The sequence below is a fragment of the Amblyomma mixtum genome, chromosome 3 (genome assembly GCF_055824585.1).
Source record: "Amblyomma mixtum isolate Tamu chromosome 3, ASM5582458v1, whole genome shotgun sequence".
Classification (NCBI taxonomy): Eukaryota; Metazoa; Arthropoda; class Arachnida; order Ixodida; family Ixodidae; genus Amblyomma; species Amblyomma mixtum.
The window spans coordinates 179,038,433-179,058,203 of record NC_143014.1 but is presented as its reverse complement, the minus strand read 5'-3'; the positions used below and the strand labels follow the sequence as shown (position 1 = coordinate 179,058,203).

At 40.4% G+C, this 19,771-nt stretch overlaps 1 protein-coding gene across 4 annotated transcripts in view; it reads right to left on the bottom strand.

The window, feature by feature from the left end:
* Window positions 1-19,771, bottom strand: part of LOC149352852 (transforming growth factor beta receptor type 3-like) — a 76,274-nt gene that overhangs the window by 32,712 nt on the left and 23,791 nt on the right. For 3 of the 4 annotated variants that reach the window (XM_089582057.1, XM_089582058.1, XM_089582059.1), the window contains 4 exons: window positions 14,630-14,815; window positions 8,497-8,665; window positions 3,982-4,108; window positions 2,954-3,134 (listed from right to left, as the gene is read on the bottom strand). In XM_089582057.1, coding sequence (XP_089438183.1) covers window positions 2,954-3,134; window positions 3,982-4,108; window positions 8,497-8,665; window positions 14,630-14,815 — 663 coding nt within the window. Of the gene's footprint in view, window positions 1-2,953; window positions 3,135-3,981; window positions 4,109-8,496; window positions 8,666-14,629; window positions 14,816-18,688; window positions 18,823-19,771 lie in introns of those variants that run through there. The other variant, XM_089582060.1, reaches the window with a different exon arrangement.

Below are 19,771 nucleotides of genomic sequence, written 5' to 3'. Positions count from 1 at the left end.
TCAAATATTCATTCAAAACAGCGAAGTACTAGTGGTGTTGCTATTCTATACCCATGAGGTTGAAACTGTAGCTGTCGAAAAATGCAACGATAAACTCCACCAGAGAGAATGCAACGCAGACTGTCATGTCATGAGCATAGGAAAATGACCTTTTGTTACTGACGATGACAGCGACCAATCTAGCGCCACATTTCAGATGATGTGAGGGACAGCCTTGGCTTCCAATATTGTGCATAATGGCAGAGTTTGCCGAACCTGGCAGAACCCTGCTACGTCGCCAGTCTTGGAGACCATATGTATGAGCATCATGAACGCTGCCAGACGAATGGACGCAGACCAATCCCGGCAGCATGCTGTGCGGTGGCAGAGTGAGCCCTATTTTTTGAAAAAGCCTTCAAAGAAAGCTATGGAGTGTCCAATTTTAACTTTGTGGCTATTATTAGAAAACTATTTGGTCACACACTGTATTCGATTCATTCAGGATATTTTTGAGCGTGAATTATCTGATTTATTCAACGCATCAGATTGGATGATATTCAATTTGCTACTCAAAAATTTAAAATAGTTGTGAATATTCGAAATTTCGAATATGAATCAAATACGTTGTTATTAGGTTCATATTCAGTTTGAGATATGGATATTCACTTGACCTTCGGTTGATTCAGGCATATCTTCTGGTTCACTGAAGTCCAAATTAATGAGGTTTTACTACGTACTCATCATGTATCTTAAGTTGCCAGTCAGGTGTCAAATCATGGATTTCATTTCGTCACTCATTTTGTATGACCACATTACAAGCGGCATGCTGTCTAATCAAGCAGTATGCATTTCTGTGCACATCATGTTTTTTTTTTTAATGACCCTGAGTCCGTCTAGTTTTGTTTTTCCAGTAGAAAAGACCATACACTAGTTTGAAAAACAATAAGGACAATAATATTTTTGATAACAGTAAGGAACTTTTTTTTTTTCATACTGAACAATTATTTTATTCGACACTCGAAGCCAATTTCTTCTTAACATTTGTATTTGATTTGTATTGAAAAATTTCAATATTTGCACACCCCTAAAAGAAAGCAACTACATTCTATGAGAACAGAAGTGAAATTTCTCTGACAGTCACTTTGCACAAGTAATAATTGCCCTTGTAGGCCATAGGCGTGCGCTTTTCATTGCATTTTTGGGTTGACATGTTCTTTCCTGGGCAATGTCGCTAAGGCTGAGAGATGCTCTTTGATCTCTGCGCTTGCTGGAAGCACAACCTCTTCAACTTCGGGAGGAGTTAACGGCGCCTCCTCATTCGCTATAACCAAGTAGTGCGGCCAAAGTTGGTTGTATTGTGGAAAATTCAAGCGCTAGCAAACAAAGAAACAAAGGGGGGAACATTGCCCTAATGGATATGCTCAGTTATAAGTCAGTGATGAGGTGAAAGCAATTTATATACCAAATACATTTTTTGAACTTCAGTGAAAATTTTTATTATAATCACAAATAATTTTCAATATCTCTGCATAATAAGATCACAAATTAAATCACAAATCACAAAGTCTCAGCTATTTGCAAAATGAGTGCTTGATAATGTTAAGTGCTTTAACAAGGACATTTCAACTTTGCATAAGATATGTTAGCAGCTATGGACATACAGTGCAAAGTAACAAAGCAACTTGCAGCTGCAATACTGGTGCTATTCTTTCATGCTGATAATGATGCGAGAGCACCTGTGTCAACTTTGCCACAGTCGAGCCCACTTATAACAGCCGCAGATGTAACGAACACTCACTTCTTACGAATGAGTGCGGTGCTACCGTCAAAATATCCATTAGGGCAATGTCCCCCCCTTTGTTTCTTTGTTTGCTAGCGCTTGAATTTTCCACAATACAACCAACTTTGGCCGCACTACTTGGTTATAGCGAATGAGGAGGCGCCGTTAACTCCTCCCGAAGTTGAAGAGGTTGTGCTTCCAGCAAGCGCAGAGATCAAAGAGCATCTCTCAGCCTTAGCGACATTGCCCAGGAAAGAACATGTCAACCCAAAAATGCAATGAAAAGCGCACGCCTATGGCCTACAAGGGCAATTATTACCTGCGTGTCCGCTGGCTGGGCGAAGCATCCCAAGTAAAAGAAGCGCAGTGGACACGAGACAGGGGCATCGTTTAAAGCCTAACTACTGTCCATGGTCAAGGATCAATTAACAGCAACGATTTGAAAAGTTGAAAAGTTTGAATGCCTTGCTGGCCATTCTGGCCACATGGTATGCGTCGCCTACCCAATTGGCTCCATCTTTTGAGCTGCTACCACGTGCAGGCAGCATCAGAGAGCAGACAGTGCTGTGAGCACCACACTACTTTTGTCGCTGCATAGGCTTAGGAATGATAGACGAAGCTCTCAAAGCACATGTGATCAGATGCGTGTAGACTGTGGTGTCTTTGGTGCATAGCTGGCCAGATGTTTCCTTGGATGACTACATTTCTGCAGACCACAACATCACAGTACTGTGTGCTCTGACAAAGCTGCTGAACACCGAGTGCAAGCACTCCCCTACCGCTAGGGATCTGAATAATATGGCCGACCTGCCACCGCCTGCCATGGACGCTTCAACCACAACCGGTCCCTGATGTTGATTATTAGCAGCAAGGGTCTCAACGAGGAGATGACTGCCGTAGGGAGCCCGGGAAGAGCCGCAGCAGGGTCTGCTTTGAACAAGCAAACGCGCATAACGCACTTTTTTTTAAACAAATGAATGTAAACTTTGGCAGGCTTAATATTTTTGGCTGTTATACGGACACTATGAACATCGGATATAACAAACAGAATCTGTGTGACCGTCAGATTTGTTATAAGTGGGATCAACTGTACTGCTGCCACAGCAACTATGGCTAGCCAGATGAAAATCCAAATTGGTCCAGCTGGTTCTAGGAACAAGTTCCCAGTTGATTTCCATTGAAACCAGTTCTTACCAATATCTCAATTGACCCCTGTACTCCTGGATTTGACTCAATTTCCCATTTGGTGAGGTGCGAGTCACACTTGAGGACAAAAACTTGCTTCTTGTCTAAAATGGTATTAGCATCTGCCATAAGCTGCACCACCATGAAGTCCTTTCCAGATGAAGAGCCCACCTTAATAATGTGCACCTCTCTGGAAAAAAAAAAAAAAGAACACCCTTACTCAATTTCAATTCATATATCAATTAATGCACATTGGTCCACTCAGAATGAACTTGAGGAAAAATAAATAAAAATTGAGAATGACAAGCATATACAATTAAATGTCAACATGACAGGTAAAAAGTAACTAATTTCAACCAGTGACAGTAAAGATAGCAAATGAGGAGTTTACCCAATATTTGAGGGAAAGTAGTACCAACCACTCGAAAGCAGTTCACATGAAGAAAACTGCCTAGTCTATGTCACTGTCCAAGATTTTAATTTGGGGGGCTAGTTGGTTCATAGTGCACAGAAGGTGGAACCACCAAAAACGGACGCAAGACAAGAAGTAGGAGACACACACACAACACCACTGGACTTGCAACTGATTTATTCTGATGAAGAAACAACATTTATATGTTTTTCCTGCACAAGCACACGCTCCGAACAAGGTGATGGAAAGATATTTACAATGATAAAAACTGACACTCCTTTCCGGTGACAAAAACTGAAGGATCGCTTCTGCATGTCTGCTTATTCTTTCTGATTAAAAATGCTTCCACGGTCGGAGGAGATCAAGGTGCGAGTGTGAGATGCTGTAAGCATTTTTTAACAGAAAGAATAAGCAGACATGTATAAGCGATCCCTCAGTTCAGTTTCAGCCTTGGTGCATAAAACCATGGCCATTAAATTAGCATGAGTAGATATGCTGGCAGCTACTGCACATACTACACGAGTGGCAGCTCTTAACATGTGAAAATCATGTGATGCAAAAATAATACTCGCAATGATGGTACAGTAGATTAATCCTTCAGCTATGATGAGCTGTCAGGGTGTACCTTTCTTCCTGTGTCAAGGGACGTTGCCGACATTCCTTCAAAGGTAGCACCTCTTTCAAAGTGTACGCTTCAAGATGATCTACCATGGTTGTGCTCATTCTGTCGCAGCTTACAGGTCCCATTTGGTCTGCACAAAAGGCCAAATAAGCTTTATGAAAATAAGCACTGGTGAGATGAATAACACAACAAACAGCTAGTACAGTGGATCAGCTTTACATACACCTCCAATTTGTTAAGCCAAGGAAAGAACATGGATAAAAAGCACACAAATACAGGCCTCTTTTCAAGCTGCCATATCAAGAAGAAGTTGATGGCAGTCATCAGAAAGTGTTTTGGTTTCTTTTTGTGAAACCAAAACTTACAGTAATAGCTGGGTGTTAGGGTTTTCTTGTATATTTTATCCAAAGAATACAAGCTCTAGAATGTAGAAAATACTCTAAAGTAGCAATTAAGCTCTGTCTCCAGATGTAGCGTGTGCATGTATGTGGCATTAAAAAGGTGGCACCTGTTTGGGATGAGAAAAGTCACACATGTTAAACTGAACCTAGCTAACTGTAAAAAAACACAGTTGCTTACATCACAAAAGTGGTGCCACTATACTTTCAAGTTATTAATGAAATGGTCCGGCCACATACCTGGTGATCTTTTTTAACCTTTACAGATTTTTATTTTACAAACAGTGAGAGAAAGTGAAACCTCGTTATAGTGAATAGGTAAAAATTCGTAAAATAGTTTGACACAGAAAGAATTTGTAATATCAAATTTTGCCAAAAACTCATCACGGAGAAGTAAAATTTAATCAGCGAAGGTATGGGAGAGACCTGTTCTATAGCTTTAACAGCGTTTCGAAGCTGCTCATGGCGATTGTGGGAGCAGCAAAAAAAAAAAAAAAACAAGCGACGAACACCATGCAGTTAATTTGGCTTTCCTGCAAAGCACCATAGCACATGAAGGTGACAGGCCAAATGCCAGTTAGGCTGGCTTCCTCGCATTACAGCGCTGTCACGTAAGAAACTGGACGCCAGGACGAAAGCTATCGCCGATTTCACCACCTGCACTCCGCAACAGTCGATGTTAGCAGAGGATGGCTGCTAGAAAGCTTCAATATATATCGACCATGCTGCTGGTTCCTGGGAACTATCTATGGGGAGGCGCAAATAGGTGCCGACTGCCTGGCTACCAGCTTTTCTCGCCGATATATCTTCTGCGGCACTGTTGGCAAATGCGAGATAAAGTGGGAACCATGGCGCTAACGCTTGCTGCACCACCACTACTCATCCGTGTAGTGAGGCACAGCCTGCCGCCTGCCATTCGAGCAGGCATAGCTTGGCGCTCGTCAGTTCGATATATCCGTTTTATGGCAAACCATATTTGATACATAAAGTAAGAAATACATGTGCTTGCTGAAAATAATTAGGAGCAGTTCAATATTACCAGTAATTCGTAATATCCATGTTCTTTACAACGAGGTTTCCCTGTACATTGATACAGTCTGTGCAGGTGGATTGTACAACAAGGCAGACATTATGCATGTGATAGCTAGAATTCAAATAAAAGACAATCAGACAACTCAAATTAAATAATCAACTTTTCATTTTTGGTTTCAGAGTGTAAGATTATATAGTGAAATAGAAGGCCGTCAGCACAGAAGGCGAGTCCAGTTTTTAAATTTTCTAAAGTGACGCTGCGTTTGAAATATCGACGGTGAAAAATGCACCTTTGAAAGCTTGTTAAGTCAGCTATCCCACATTGCACATGGATAAAATGGCATTGCTCGCATTCATATTGTAGCAAATACAGATGCAGTTTGTGTATTTTTATGATTTAGAAGTTACTGTGATTTTGATCATACCACGCACAGCGATGCCATGTCAAGAATGTGCAAAGTGGGAAGTCAACTCACCGAGCTTTCAGAAGGGTTTTTTTGACGCTTGACATTTCGAACCACAATGCCAATACAGAAAATTAAAAACTGGGCTTGCCCATGATGCTGATGGCCTTCAACTTCACAATATACTCTTGCCCCCTAAAACAAAAAAAAAATCAAAATTTTTATTAGTTAATTTTAGTTAACTGACTTTTAATCGAGCTTTATTACATACATAATGTCCACCTTGCAGTATGATCCACATGAACAGACCTCACCGGCGTATCTCTCATGGTTAAAAAAAAATTCACCCCGTACGTAAGTATGCTGCGTTTTCAAGGGTGTTGTACTTTCCTCAAATAGAGAAACTGATGGGTGTCCTTTACATCACTGATAGACGACCGAAAGTATAACAGGGTGCTTTGTGTTCCCTGGATACAAAAGTTCAGCCTAATTGAAGCAGGCTGCTTAGACAACTGACACAGTATGATGTAAAAGCCTGGCTGTTGAGCCATTTATGCTTGTAGATGATGCCTACTGCAAATAATTAGAATGATGAAGAGGGTCCAGGTAGCAAAATATATGAAAAGGAATATGCAAATAGGAAAGACAAGATATAAGTGAGGGCATGAAGCCAATACAATATGAAGCTGCGTGTATCTCTCTGCAGAATATAAATAAAGCACACAATTTGAAGTCATTGGTTGGGCGCCAAATAATGGTTTGCACATCATTCTTGTTCATTATTCAATTCATTAAAGGCCATCTTTATCTGACCTTCAACTCACAAGACTATTCCAGTGGACTTCTGCAAAGCTACAAAAGGCAACTGTTTATAAGCACACCTTGTACTAAGATTGATGAAATAGTCAAACAGATTTACAACATTGACTTATTTGCTCTAAACTGAATTACTAAACACTCTCAATTCTATACTGAATTGTACACTCTAAATTCTAAAAAGCAGCTCTAACAAGCCCCTTTCAATAAAAGGTGCAAATGATGAAAAACAAAATAATACAAGTACGACTGCAGAGTCACTATATTGATGGAATATGTGTTTGGTGCCTGAATAAGCTGAGGCCCTACATATTTGAGGTTTATGAGGAATGAAGTGTTCCAGGCATTGTGTTTAGACATCATTCCATGCTGCCACATGTATAACAGGAAAAGGCAGGCTAGTTGGCGGTTCATACTTGAATGCATCTTGTAACTGCACGTCCCTTATCGTTTGCATGGCGTAGCACATGTGTAGGTTTGTAGCCTTAATGTGGCAACACCATATTGTATTCTTCACACTGATGAAACAACATTATTCATCTGCAATAATTATATGACTGACCTAACTACAAAAATCAATATAAACTAACAAAAGTGTTTCATGGTGTCAATGTAGCATTCTTTAAATTAATCTGACTAAAACTAGTTCCATGATTTTTCACTCACGATCTCACCAAAAGCAAGTCGTCACACGCCCACACATCAACTTAGGTGATCACGTCATTCCTATTTTTAATCTGTTACAAACCTTGGCATTCTACTTGACCAACATTCAAAATTTAATTTTCATACCAAGTCAACTACTAAAAAAACCTTTTTCGGAATAGGTTTTATGGAGGCTTAACGTCCCAAAGTGACTCAAGCTATGCGGGACGCCGCCTTGAAGGGCTCCAGAAATTTCGCCCACCTGAGGTTCTTTAACGTGCACTGACACCGCACAGTACACGGGCCTCTAGGATTTTGCCGACATTGAAATTTGATCGCCATGGCAGGGATCGAACCCGCGTCTTTCGGGTCAGCAGCCAAGTGCCATAACTGCTGAGCCACCGCGGCGGCGTTTTTTGGAATAAGGAAGGCAACAAAACCTAGACATTATTTCCAGGAACATCTATTGTCGTTTCATCTGTAGTCATCTCAACAACTGCACATCATCATGGGTACTAATATACTATGCCTGTCATCTGTCATGCCTTTTGTTACTTTCAAAATAAAGCGCACTGCACATACATAGCTTCTGCCTTATGCATTTATTCCAACTTTGTTCTGTTACAATGCAGCCACAGATCCCCAATACTGAAAATTCAGATGCAAAGCATTTAAACTGCAAACTAAATAAAAAAAAAAACTGCAAAACATTCAGCAACTTTGTTCTACAGTTACTACTACAGAGAATATTGATAATGGTGGTAAAAAAACAATTTCTGTTGCAGTGCTCAGGCACCCTTCTGGCCTTTTTCAAAAGCTGTACCCCTGTAAGCAACAAAATGCTTTACTACGAAGACGCCAAGATGAGGAAAGTGCTTAAATGTATGGGTAATAATGCACCCTGACAGGATTTTCATGTGGTAAGTGAAAATAAACATCATTAGGGCTTTTTATCAAAAAATGTTAACATAATATCAATAATTTTTTTTGGATGTCTCATGTAAATGGCAGTCAGGTAAGCCCCATAATGGTTCATACACATTGCAAGAGAAAACTGTTTCTAGATCTCAGCTGGACGATTACAGACTTCTGGTGAAGCATTAGGCCATAAAAACTGACCCACTAAAATGTGCACCAAACCAGTGAACACATACAATTAGCAAGCTAAAAGCAAAAAAAAAAAAAAAAAAATTGAAACACTAAGTAACTGCCATTCTACTTACCAACTCCAACTTTGAGTACAAGAAAATCAGCTGCTTGGAGAGATGAATATGACGTGACAACTCCAAAATGATTTTCAACCCATGAAAACACTCTTGAAAAAGGGCCTGCCTTCTGCACCACACGAAACTTGACAAGGCCCTTGGAGGACACTTCAGAACCAGCATTCACCTGCACACATGGGGACAGCAGCATTAGTGGCATCAGTTGTTCAAGTGCATCAAATGAGCTTTTATAGTAATTTAATTTCTGTAGGGAAGCCTTAAGGCCAACAATACTAAATTGAGACAAAAACTAGAAATAAACTTCATTACAGAGCACTGTAACACAAAACAAAATGTTTAATTTACAACCAAGCTGTCAAATTTGATGAAAAAAAAGAGAGTCCCATGCTTGCTATCCTTATTTACTTGTTGATGAGCCTGTAATGAACAGGTTCTTAAAGCATAAAGAAAATAACTAAAATTATACAGCTAACAAAGAGAACTTTATAGCATCTTCGAAAAACGTAGCGCGAAACACAAGACACAGGTAAGGTGAAGACAGGACACGAGCGCTTCTCACGACTAAATTTTTATTAGGAAGGATAACAGAATATATACCACAGATATGGAGGCAAAGAGAAAGAAGGAAACAACAAAATAACAACTCAAAAAACAAGAACAAGACGAGAAGATAGCCGAATAACATAGCCAAGAAGGCTATGTTATTCGACGCGAAAAAGAAACCTGTCGTTTTGCCCTATGTACATCGTTTTTCACATGGGTTACGAAATGTTGCCAATCGTTACGAGGTGGGCACAGTAATCTCAGCTCCCGTGAAGTTATCTGGATTGTGTGCGGTGGTCAGAGCGAAAGCAGAGGGATTAAAAAGTGATCATCGTTGCCATGTTAATCACAAATCAAGGTTCGTGCCATGTAAAAAAGAGGTCATTTACAAGATTCCTCTTTCGTGTGGAAAATTCTATGTAGGGCAGACCGGGCGGTGTCTAAATGTCCGGCTGTTTGAACACAGAAATTCTTTAACGCCAACAGCTCTTGAAAATTTACCGAAGCATTGCAGGGATTGTAAATGTCACCCCCTTTTCGATAAGACTGTTGTTCTTGACAGAGCATATCACCAACGTACAAGGGAGATTATTGAAGCGTTCTATATCGCGAAAGGGGGGGGGGAGTGTATTAGTGACGCATCGATCGCCTTAACAAAAAGTGAGATTGTGTACCTCCAATCGGTTGTCAAGTAACTGTGCACGTGTTTTATATTGCAATGCTATGTACCTGCGTCCATCGCCGACCTCTTATCTTCTCGTCTTGTTCTTGTTTTTTGAGTTGTTATTTTGTTGTTTCCTTCTTTCTCTTTGCCTCCATATCTGTGGTATATATTCTGTTATCCTTCCTAATAAAAATTTAGTCGTGAGAAGCGCTCGTGTCCTGTCTTCACCTTACCTGTGTCTTGTGTTTCGCGCTACGTTTTTCGAAGATGCAATTGCTCCGACTAGCCCAGTTCAGCTTACTTGTGCAGAACTTTATAGCTATGATAAAACAGCTTTCACTGCTTAAGTTCACTATTTACAGCCATCAATAGTACCAGATGTTGGCATATACACTCCTGGTTAAGTTTAATGAGCAGTATAATCTTTTAAAGGGATACTGAAGGCAAACTGAAGTCAGTCTGTATCAATACGGTACCGCTTTCTAACCACAAAGACACTGCTTTTACTGGAAACGGACCTTTTATAGGCTAAAAAATACCAAAAAATGAAAAATAAGTGTCGCCATCACTGGCCGATTTTGCAAGTAAACTGCATGTGCTGACACTAATTCCGGGCGCAGATCCTAGAGGTAAGGCTTCACTGCCATTCACTTCAAAATGGTGACAACCAGTACTTTTCAGTGTAGGCATCACGACTTCAAAACCAGTGGCAGGAAATTTTTAAACTCAATTACCTCAGGCATATGCTGCCAGACAAGTGTTAACTTACGTTAATTTTACTGGGAACAGTAATTGGATGGAGTTGTCCTAAGTGTCTCTTTAAAGGGACAGGGTAGGTCTAACAGAGTACACTGTGGGGCCAGTTGGTCATACATAATCTGAACGAACAAACGTAGCGTTTAAAACAGGGTAGGTCCTATGCCCCCCATGTATTTTAGTCCATGTCTGTGACCCTCTTTTTGTCAGGGTCTGCTAGGGTTAGAGTCGTCACACTGCTATCATTGCAATCAGTTCTTCTGCTTTTTAGTGCAGCAGAATTACATTTCAATAGCATTTTGTCATTTTTTGCAGTTTTTTTTTACTGGACCTACATAATTTTCAGGCTTAATTGGGCAATACTCTCAGTGAACTTCCACAATTCTGCTACAGTAGACCCTTCTGTGTGTTTATAGAAGACTGGTAAAAAATAATGCTTTTAGCTTTGGGGTTCCTGGGGTAAAGGGACAAATGTAGCAGAAATTGATGTTCTGATATAATCAGCTCTAAAGTGATAACAAGAGCTTTACTACAAAATGACACTGAACAAAAGCAGGTTGATTTATGCCTTCAATAACCACCAGCCAAGTAGCCATCCCCAGAATCAAAATTTCTTTTGTCTGCTTGCCGTGCAGCTTTTTGACCTCTTTTGTCATCAAATATATGTATACAACACTCAGTCTGCACAAAACTTAGTCATCGCTAGTCAGCCTCATAAATACGCTGCACTATGTAGCATCCTGGACAAACACCAAATGACTTTTAAAAACACTGGCATGGGCAATGCTCCCGCCATTAAAGGGATGCACAACAACCATCCTGGCTATTTTCAGTATCTGAAAAACAAGGAGCACATCCTTCACAGCGTGCTCCTGAACAAAATTTTTGAAGACTAATTGTGTTTAGTGTCTTCCCGAGGAGGCATTCCTCTTTCTTTCTCAACCAGTGCATCGCCAGTCAGTAGCAGTGACCTTTAGCTCATTCACGCATGCTGCTGACTGCGAGTGTTTTGAAGAAAAAGAGCTCATAGTGGACGCACCCAGCGTTGCGCTGTATTGCCATGATTCAACGACATGATGGGTCCACATAGGCTCATTTCCACAGAATCGACGCCTCTGGAACCACTTTTTTGGCATTAGTCATTCCTATACCTGACAAATTCAAGCCTCAGAGACAAAAAAAATAAATTATGTTGTCCGTGAAATTACACTGAAGCAGTGCAAGAGTAAACATACTTCGGGTAATTCAGGCAGTACCTGGTGCTGGATTTGGCTAAAAACAGAATGATAGGCAGCCATTTTGTTGTTTCCATATGACCACAAACAATCCCTTTAAGCCTGGAGAAAGCCGGTGTACTTGTTTTGTAATTTTTTTTGCAACAAAAGAGAGCCACATCTTGCATATAGGTACAAGAGGGGGCGTGGTTGGTCACCACCTAGATTTCAAAAAAAGGTGACGCATTGCATCAAAAAACTCATTGGTGCACAAGTGGGACACTAAATCTTGTGCAGAAGAAAGCAAAAATTTTAAATCATGAAAAAAAAATTGATTTCTTTCAAAATTTTCGCCATTATGAAGCCACTTTTGAAGTGCAATATTTGTGATCAAAATAAATTTTTCAAATTTTGTTTCATAAAAATGCCAATTCATTTCTGAATGAACTGCAAAAAAACGATATTTATCATTAACACCGTAACAAAGACACAGCCAAAGTTGCAACCCCCTAAGCATCTCATGAAACCAAAACTGAACATTTTCCAGACAAATGAAAACCTCATTTTTACATTATTAGTTCTTTTTTCTAGTTAACTTTTTAGTTTAGACTTATAGTAACTGTTTCTTACCATATATGTCTATTTTTTTTTTTATTTAATAACTAAAACGCTCAAAAAAGTGACACAACAGGTTTGGGACATATTGGATGGTTATGTTAGGATACCACTAAGTTTGGCTTGTATGATGGCATGTCTCATTGGCAACAATGGTAACAGTGGTACGGTAGACATTTTGAACAACACTAAAACCAAACCTGGTCCGCATACGCATAAAGCTTGTCTGATAGGCATGTTGAAAATCTCCCTTTCAGTCTACTAATGCCGCAAAAAAAAAAAAAAAAGTGAGCTGCTGCACAAGCAAATCAATGAAAAGCAAGACTAAGGAGGAGCTGAGCTACAAATATGGTGGATTTTAACCCTCCAAGACATTGCTTTATGGTATTTGTAGTCATTCCGAATCTTCTTTGTCGTTTTTCTCAAAACTCACTTTTTTGTCATTCCTTCTTATGTGAGAACTCCCAAATTTCTCCCTGCACATGATTTTTCATTAAAACTTTGTACACTTATTCCTTATATATCTAGCTGTGCACTGAACCATAATAAGTAACATCGTGCTATTTGTTTTCTTACTGCTGCATTTTTCCTCAAACGATGTCTACACAAAAACCTCTGTTTTCGATAATTCGACTATTACACAATGACAATTGATGATATCATAATTGTCATGGTTCATTACACAGCTCCTGTCCTTATGTGTATACAGGCATAAGCAATTTGGCTTGCGATGAACTAAATTAAAGTTTTATTAAATTAAAGGTTTAAGAAAACACCACATCTTTCTAAAGACAGACAAAGCATTCTTGTTTTATCTCCTATTACAAATTTTTTCCGGAGCAGTGGCCTCATACCTTAAAGTGTTATCATGCATGATGGGAACAGCTCAATTTTTCATTACTAAGTTCAGGTAATCATGAACACATGTTTCTGGAACACAAATATATGTGATAAGCATATACACATCCTCTATATAATTTTATGCTTAGGAAATGTGTGCTCACTCATTCCAACAACTTCTAACAACAAAAGCAATAATTATCATGATGAAATTGACGACCACAACAGCATTATTTTATTCCTTACAGTAGCTTGGCCCATTTCTGCTTCCCATGACAAAAAGACAAATGACAGACTACACTAACTCAAGAAAGACATTTTTATGCATTCCTAAAGGAGCCCTTCTGGCATAATCATGCCAACATCTGCATGCGGAAATGATGCAACTACATTTCAAATAACCAAATAATTAGACTACATAAAAAATAACCATGAAAAGTAAGGCGCAGAAGGGTACTCTGACTGTCCTGTAATGCACTGCTAGGACCAAAGGGATATCTCCAAGGCACATATGAACCTGAACTATCAAGCGAACACAATGTATGAAGATGCAGGAAGGATGGCACCTTGACACTCCATCTAGCTTACCACAGAACACATGAAGAAAGGAACATGTGGTAAATAAAAAGCCTATTATCAGTATTATAACATTTTCAGATGACCACACAACATAGCTCGGGTTGCCCTAGTTGTGGCAGTTACTTGACCTCATTTCAGAGATTTATTTCCCCATCCCTGGTGTCCTGTGTGCCTTTTCTGAGAAGTCTAAGTTGACATCCACCACCCGTTGTGGGATCTCAGATCCTCAGGTCCTTCAGATCATATTTCTGAAGTCTGTGTAACTGCCCTATGCAAGCTTAGAACTAAACTTTATACATAAAGTGGCCACATGAGAAGTAAGTTAAAATATAAATCCATAATATGGGAGCCAGCTATTAAGAAAGACTAAGGCATGTAAAAGGGAAAGGAGCTAGATTCATTTTTGGAACGAGGCAATTTTCCAGCTGATTTTAATGTCGTCAAATAATATCCAGATGCTGGAAACTTTTCAAAAGATTAACATACCTTTTTAGTATCTTACAATGTGAAATTAAATGCAATATTTCAAAGCATGTAAAGCCTCTTACAACTAGAAGAAATCACCAGTCACTAGCTCTCTTTCACTTCACTCCTATTTCTGCAATACTAAGTCACAGATACAGTTTTTCCTCAGGCAATAGAAAACTGAAATTTTCTGCCACTAACTGTTTTTGAAGCTCAAGATTTTGTGCCATGATTAGAGAACCATTTTCCTTATTCCTAGTGTTTTTATTCTTGACCGTTATTCTTTCCTTGCACCTCCTGTGGGTCCTGCTTTTTATTTTGCATTTTCATGTTATGCAGTGACACAACTTTAGGCAGCTGGTGGGATAGGTGCTGTGCTAGTTATACTGCACTCATTCACTCCCTACAAAACGGCAGCCCACTTCCCCAAGAGTGATTTCTGGCAAACACTCACAATGACATCTATAGTGGATGCAGCTGGCAGTCTCTGTGTTTCAAGCTGCCAATGGGCAGCCCATGGTGTCCACAACAGCAGCACCAGGGGCCCTGCATGGACACTGTGCTCCAACTGTGGTTTCACCAGCAACTGCACATGCCTGCCTTTGGTCATTTGTTCCGTCATTTGCACTGTATGCACCTCCTGCACATCAGACCACCCAGTAGGACAGCATATGAAATCAGTGCAAACACAGGCTTAAAACAAGAAATCATGAATTTATTATTTTATAATGAGCACATTTTGACAAATCTAGATCTATATCCCAAACTTTGACTTCCAGAAAAACACACTTCAATGTAGCACTTGGCCAGTTGTCTTCTTCTTCCTGTGCTCCAGCCCATAGCTACACATTTTTGTTAGGCTTAGCCCTTGGAATGAGTAGGCCTGCTGACTTGATTTACTGAAATAGTCTTGAAGTAAACATAATACGTGTCTGAAATTCAACAAAGAGCTAGGTGCTCCATTCAACTCTGCTGTGATCTGGCTCAGCGTACTGCACACCCTTGCCTGCTATCGTCCCTAGAAAAAAACAGCCCATGCTTTGCATTTCTTGTTGATACAGGTAAAGAAAATGCAAGAATTCATTAACTTGTCTTAATCTCTGTTACAGAATAACACCAGTAGCAAACAATGCAGTGTGTAAAAAAAAAATCTTCAGATGCCTACAAAAACTTTGTAATTTGTAATTTCGTTATTACATCAAATAACACATCACAGTCTGTACCTGTCCGCTAAACATGCATGCTCGTATGTGGACAGGGAAGCCCATATGTATATGTAAAATAAACATGCACAATTACAGCACAGACCTCAGTCTTTCCAATCACATCAATAACTATAAGGACTTGCCAAATTATGTAAATACTTTCTTGTACCTATGTTTATTTAAATGGGCATACATAGATAAGCAATCACATCTGGAATTTAGTTCAAATATGTTGGCTATCAGGGGAGAATTTATGGAGGGGCAAGGGGGATTACCCCTGCCTCCCCCCCAACCAAAATTTTTACATAAGAAAAACATGTTGAACCCCAACTTTTTTATGAGAAAAGTCCAAGAAATACATGGTTTAAACGGGACCTCCCCTCTGAACCGCCTCCTCTGAACTACATGATCAGGGACAGTGAAAACTCAATGTGTGTGATCCATGATTAAGAGTACAGAAGGATCTGAGTCATCTGCGTGATCTAAAATAGTACAGAAGGATCTCACCAATCTTTCCCCCTTCTTGCCCTGCATTTTGTGAATGAAAAATGTGATTTGGAATATGCACATGAACATGAACATAGGTGTTGTAGTGCCAACCTTAAGTCTGCTTGGAGATCATACTAATTCCTTGCCTTCTGTCAACGGCACATGTGAAAGCAGCCTTAGTATAGGCTCACTCTATAATATGGGTCAATGCTACAGGCCTCTGCACACCGCTTTTATTCATTTCCTTAGTGTGCCTACAGACAAAATCTTTTTTTTTCTGCTTTTCACACACATATTTAATACTAGTGTTCAAGAAGTGATTGACACACAGCCCTGCAAGCTTGCCTGGAAGTTTATAAAAAAGCACTATTCACTAGATGACAGCTCATACAACTTCATGCCAGCAGCAAAAACAAGAACATAAAAAAGAAACAGGTTGGCATCCTACCATTTTTTTGATGTCCAGTGTTCTGTGTTGTTTACTGACATGAAACACTACACCTTTCACTTCCTGACACAAGGATTAAGGATAATTGAGCCCCATCAACAACCTGTGTGCTCCAGCTTTTGAGTGCACTTGACAACAGAATGTCACTAAAACTTTCTGAAGGTACAGGAAAAATCCTACATACTGACAAGTGCAGCCTGCTAGCGCAGTTCCTTTCTTTTTTTTTCTTTGTGGAGTTGCACTTTGACTTGAACTGCTTTCAATACACCCTATAAATGATATAGAAAACTTTTGTTATGGCTAAATTGCTGCATTTGAATCACTTTTTACTTGAAGTCCTTGACCTGCCAAGAATAAGAAGAATGAAAAGTTTGAGCATGCAGATCCCAAACTGCAAAGAGATGTAGAAGTGGCAAATAAAGCAGCACTATTTATGAAAAAAAAAAAGAAAAAAAAGAGGAATGAGTCAGAGGAGTGAGAGAAAGAGAAAAGAGGTTCTGAAATGGTACCATCAGGATGGCACACAGCAATGTGCAAGGGAAGAAGTCAGCTCAGTTATAATCCAGTGCATGATGCCAGCCGAGCCAGAATGTAGACCAGCCAGCTGTGCTCTGGTCCTTGTTGCTTCTGCATCCTCCTGCAGCTCCATTGGCTACAGTCTTGACACGCGACAAGTAAAGATCCTAAAGCTGTTTTTGCTTCCAGAGTCAAGACATGCCAGTGTCAGTGCTAGCAAAATCACATCAATGCCATAGCAATGCTAACATGAGACTGAGTCTTTGCATGGTGCCTAGAAAACCCTCTCACAGAGTGCAGGAAAGATAGAAAAACTGAAGTTTTTGTATTTGCTCCCTACAGGAGAAAAGTTGCGTAGGTGTGCTGTCTCACTCTCTAAAGCGTCCCAAGTTATGATGGAGAGCTACTCTTCTTGGCTGCAGAAACCATACTGCTGCATGCTCATACAACTAGTTGGTCTTAGTGCGAAAGCACTAACCCGGAGGTTCAGAGCCTAGCAAAATTGTCTCTTGCCGATAGTATGTTCAAGAAGTGCAAGCGCTCCAGATCGCGGCACTGCCCGCTCATCATCCACTTTCTATGTAGCACAAATCCGTGCTTTTGCACTAATTCAAATGTGGTGAACATTCTCTGTCATTTTTTCAACAATCAAACTCATTTAACTTCTAGACAAAGACCGAGACCACCTAATTAGAGGATATTTGTCCACATTGTGAGAGAAGGGACATGAATTGTTTTTTGCACCCTAAAGTACATCACTGCTGAAGAAAAGTAGAGATATTTACACAGCTAACCCGCTGACTCCATAGCACCAGACTCCATACAGATATGGCATACACCTAGTGGCAGGTGTTGTATGGCACATTTCTTTCTTTATTTCTTTTTCCCAAAACACCTCTAAGAGGGCGGCCGAAGTTAGTCATATAATAGTGCCCAGAGACTCTGGAACTTTTTTTGGAGTGGGGAGCAAGACTTCCGAGTTTGCTTTGATATTTATTTAATCAATGTCTTATTGTAACTTTTATTAAATTTCATTTATATTTTTTTCTCATTTTGCACCGTCGAAAGGTGCATTTGTCAATGAATTGAAATGGACAGCTCTACAAAGATGTACACACAAGAAATGATCAACTGCATTAGAAAAGTTTGCCCAGTCTATTTCAATTTTGCTAACCATGCTAATGACCAGAGGTCAGTCAATGAACGACTTCTGTTAGGACAGAACTGCTTTAGGTAATTGAAATGAAATGCTTTACAACTGACTACGGAGCCAACTAGCTTAATGCCACTGTGCTTTGCATTAATAACGTCCTAGAATTGAAGCGTTTGTCAAAAATATGATCTGGATGCAAGCAGCTGGAGACTGGGCAGGAGGAGGGGGGCGGTGCCGAATCCTTTGGAGAAATGATGGAAGGGGGTGACTGCCTCCACCTGTTCCGGAGTCCCTGATAGCACCTGACGGTGCCTCGGTTCCTCGCATACAGTTGTTTACAAAGATCAAGATTCCATTTCCCTACTTGTGACAAGTGGCAACCACAACTGAGAAGCCAGACAACAAGTTATAGGGCCACTTAAGTCACCTTAACAGGGTGATGTGACAGTGGTGTGTTCCGGATCCATTACACATGGATACAAGTTGATGAAGACGAGGACATCCAAAGCACAGCATGAGAGACTGGCAGTTAAATGAGTAGGATGTTTAGCTGCGGCGATGCCATAGTGATCTAATGCAGTGAAGAGTATGTGAAGCTGAGCTGTTCGTGCCGCAGCGGGTTTGAATCCCACTTGCGGCCATAAAGTGTTTTATTTAGTGTTTTATTTTCTTATCTATTTATTTATTAAGTCATCCGCCCACCTGACACTCAGATGCCCCCTGCTATGCTTGCCCTCTCCTGTAGTGATGTGGATACTGTCGCATCCTCCCAGCTCGTCCGGTGGTGATGGATTTGCGAATTCGGTGGCGCATTGTGATGGGTCCTTGGAGATCACATCACACCTGTAACGTCATCACTGTCTCGACCAATCAGGGAATTTTCTGATAATGGAGGGATTTTGGTGTGATGACAGCTCTAATGCTGTTGCATTAAAAACAAAACATCAGAACAATACAGTAAAACCTCGTTATAGCAAACAGGTAAAAAAATTGTAAACTAGCTGGAATTCGTAACACAAAATTTCGGCAATAACTTGTGCAGGAAAAGTGCAGTTTAGTCAGTGAAAGGATGGCAGCTCGGAGGGACCTTTTCAGGAGCTTTAGCACTGTTTCCATGCCACTCGCGGCGACTCCAGAAGCCGCAAAGAACCGAGCACCAATTAAATGTCAGTTAGATTGGCTTCCTTACACAGCACTGGCAGCATGCGATGGCAGCAGGTCAAATGTCAGCAAGGGTGGCTTCCCCGTGTTATAGCAGTGTCGCATGAAAAACGGGACGCCAGAACAAAAGCTATCACCGATTTCACTACCTCTGTGACAATCGACATGAGAACCGGATGGCTACTGGAAGACTACAACTGACCATGCTGCTGGTTCCAGGGCACTATCGACGGGCGTGGGAGGTGAAAATGGGTGCCGAATGCCTGACTACAAACTGTTCACCCCACTCTATCTTATGTGACGCCGATGGCACAAGCGAGATAAAGCGCAAAATTTGGTGCAAACGCTTGCTGCATCACCACCAGTCACTCGCATAGTAAGGCAAAGCCTGCTGCCTGCCATTCGAGTGGGCACAGCCTGGCGCTCAGCAGTTCGATTTATCCATGTTATGGTCAACTGCGTTCGATATGTAAAGTTAGAAATGCATGTGTGTCAAAATATTCTGGAGCAGTCCGATATAGCCAATAATTATTCACATTCCTTGGAACGGGTTACTTTACAAGAAGTGCTCTCTGTATATTGCCACTGTAAATGCTGGACTGTTGAATGTGTAGCAGCAAGCAC